Source organism: Mesitornis unicolor, unplaced genomic scaffold, assembly GCF_000695765.1.
Source record: "Mesitornis unicolor isolate BGI_N332 unplaced genomic scaffold, ASM69576v1 scaffold36971, whole genome shotgun sequence".
Classification (NCBI taxonomy): Eukaryota; Metazoa; Chordata; class Aves; order Mesitornithiformes; family Mesitornithidae; genus Mesitornis; species Mesitornis unicolor.
In genome coordinates, this window is record NW_010163747.1 from 428 (window position 1) to 3,074 (window position 2,647).

The 2,647-nt window shown below is 61.0% G+C and overlaps 1 protein-coding gene across 1 annotated transcript in view; it reads left to right on the top strand.

Moving 5' to 3' along the window:
* Positions 1-1,741: 1,741 nt before the first annotated feature.
* The window catches only part of LOC104548147 (beta-crystallin B2-like), a gene marked incomplete at its 3' end in the record, with an annotated part of 1,287 nt that continues 381 nt past the window's right edge, over positions 1,742-2,647 (top strand). Inside the window, 2 exon segments of the mRNA XM_010194086.1 lie at positions 1,742-1,798; positions 2,203-2,351. Of these exon segments, the coding sequence (XP_010192388.1) occupies positions 1,742-1,798; positions 2,203-2,351 (206 nt within the window).

Here is a 2,647-nt window from a genome sequence, read left to right on the forward strand (position 1 = left end):
ACATTCTGGGGGGCTGTGGGATGTTGGGGGGCTGGTGGTACGTCTGCTGCAGGACCCCCATGAAATGCTGTGTGCAGAAGAGAGCTCTTCTAGGCCATGTTAATGGTGTGTGACAGTTCCTGGGGTGACAAAGGGGGTCCCTGGGGAGCGTGGGGGCACCCAGTCAGTCCCATAGCCACGTTGTCGTGTGTCACCATGTCCCCTCCTCCAGGAAACCCACTTTGCTGCAGCCAAAATCAGCCCCCAGCCCTGCCACCCCTGGCTCAGGCAGTGAGACCCCCACAAAAGGGGTTTTCTGCTGCTCTGAGCCCTCAGCTCATCCTCACACATGGGGACATGTCCTGGGCTGCGAGCCCCCCACCTTGGCGTTGCTCTGGGGCGATGGAGGGGCCTCCGTGCTGCCCCGAGGGGGTACCCCAAAAGTGCGTGGGACATTGGAGGAGCAGCCCAGCACCTGGATGCTCCCCCCCTTGTGCAGTGTCACTGGGTCCTGTGCATCCCAAAGTCCCGGGTGGGCAGTGGGAGGGGGGTCCCGTGGTGCCCCCTGGCCTGGGAGCCTCACAGGGTCCCACCGGGGCGCGGGTGTCCCGGTGCCAGGGGGTGCAGCTGGGCAGAGCCAGCCCCCCCGGGGACGTGGAGGTTTGTTTTATCACGCACGGAAAGAGCCCATCTCAGCATTTTCGGGCAGCGGCAGGGGCCGGGCTGTCGGGGGGATCAAGTCCCTGGCTCTAAAACTCCTGAAGCAGGGGCTGGCGGGGGCTTTGTGTGCGCGGCCGCGCCGGGCCTTGGCATGCATTCGGCTGATGCATGCAAACTCCAAATCTCCTTGCCAACAAACCCAACAAAGCGGGCGACCCGAATGTGAAAGCTAATGAAATAACTCCCCGACTTGGTGTTTGGGCAGACAAAGGCCGCGGCCGATCAGCTGACCTTGGTTTTCATTGGGTTTTAATCCAGCATTCTCGCTTTGAATCACGCTTTAACTATTTTGTAAATAGTTTTGGCACCGTTCTTCTGCGGCCCGGTATAAATTCATCTCCCAGCCCCAGCCCGTCACTGGCTCAAGCGGGTACTGGTACAACTGGTAAGACTTTGCTATTTATTGTCCTCTTTTTTTTTTTTTTAGTCGTTGTCTCCTCTGGAGCCCTGGAGCCACAGCTCCCTCCTGGAGGTGGCAGTGGGATGGGGACACAGCAGGGCGAGCCGTGGGGACAGTCCTGTCCCTGCAGCCCCAGCTGGGTGGCTGGCTTGGGAATATTGCCCCCCGGCTATGGCTTGGGTTTTGTTTCATTGGGAATGAGCTGTTTTCACTTGGTTTTGTGCTGGCTCAAATGTGGGGGGTTCTGCTGGGCTCGAGGATGGGGGTCCTTGGTGGAGGCAGATGCTGGGAGGGCTCAGCATCACCAATGTGGCTGCAGGGCCAGGTTGACAGTGGGAGCCTGGTGCTTCTCCCTATTGCCCCATTAGGGCAGGGGACAAGAACACCTTGGCTGTTACTTGCTGGGCAGGGACAAGGGGAAAAGCCTTGGCTCTGCCCTGGGAATAACTTGGGAATGCCCTGGATCCCCTCACTCTGAGGATGCTGCCCTGGGACCCTCACCTGGGATCCTGAGCATCCCGTAAGGGTGGGCTGCAGGGTACGGATGAGGGGCACAGAGCAGGGCTGGGGGCAGAGTCCCGGGTGCATCCTCAGCTTTTAACCTGCCCAGTTTTCCTCCCAAGGCAGCGGACAACCCAGCTTATGATGGCTTCCGAGCACCAAATGCCAGCCTCCAAGCAGCAGCAAGCCAGCTCCAAGGTCAGCGTGGGGATGCTCTGTAGTGGACAAGGGAAAGGGGAGCAGGGTGGGAAATTTTGCTGGTGGAGCGGGTGGGAAGGGATCAACCCCTCATCCCCCACCATCTCTGCAGACACAGCAGATCTGCCCCGCCACCCCACTGACCCCAAAATTGGTGCTGAGCTGGTGGTGCTGGGTGCGATACTTGAGTCTGGGGGGCACTGGGGGGCATCCTGGAGCAAAAGCTGCTTGCCCAGAGGGATGGAGATGTTGGCTCATGCTCACTAAAAGCCACTGACACACAGGTTTTGGAGGGCAGCACAGGGTCTGGGACACAGCAGACATGGGGCTGGGGACGGTGTGTGCCACCCATGGCGGTGCTGGGGGCGATGTGCCCCGCTCCAAGCCCCCCTGCTCTTTTGCAGATCGCCATCTTCGAGCAGGAGAACTTCCAGGGCCGCTGCCATGAGCTGAGCGGCGCCTGCCCCAACCTGAAGGAAGCCGGTGTGGACAAAGTGGGCTCCATCCTCGTCCACTCTTACGTTCCATGAGAGGGCCGGGGGGGCGCGGGGAGGCGGTTGCTGGGACATGGAGGGGGTCTCTCCGCTGCTGGCACCCTTCATGTGGCTGCTTGCACACCTCGCTCCCATGGGTGCCTGGGGGTGCCAGCAGGCGAGGGGGGGGTGACAGCATCCCTTGGGTGCGCTGGTATCCCCCAACCCTGCTTGGTGGCAGAGATGGGTGTGGGTTTGGGCACGGGTGGCAGCATCACCCCAGTTTGGTTTCCTTCCTTTTGGGTGCAGGGGCTCTGCGCAATGGGGAGCCCCTGGAAAGCTGTGAGGTGGTTCCTTGCAACCCGGGAAGTGTGGG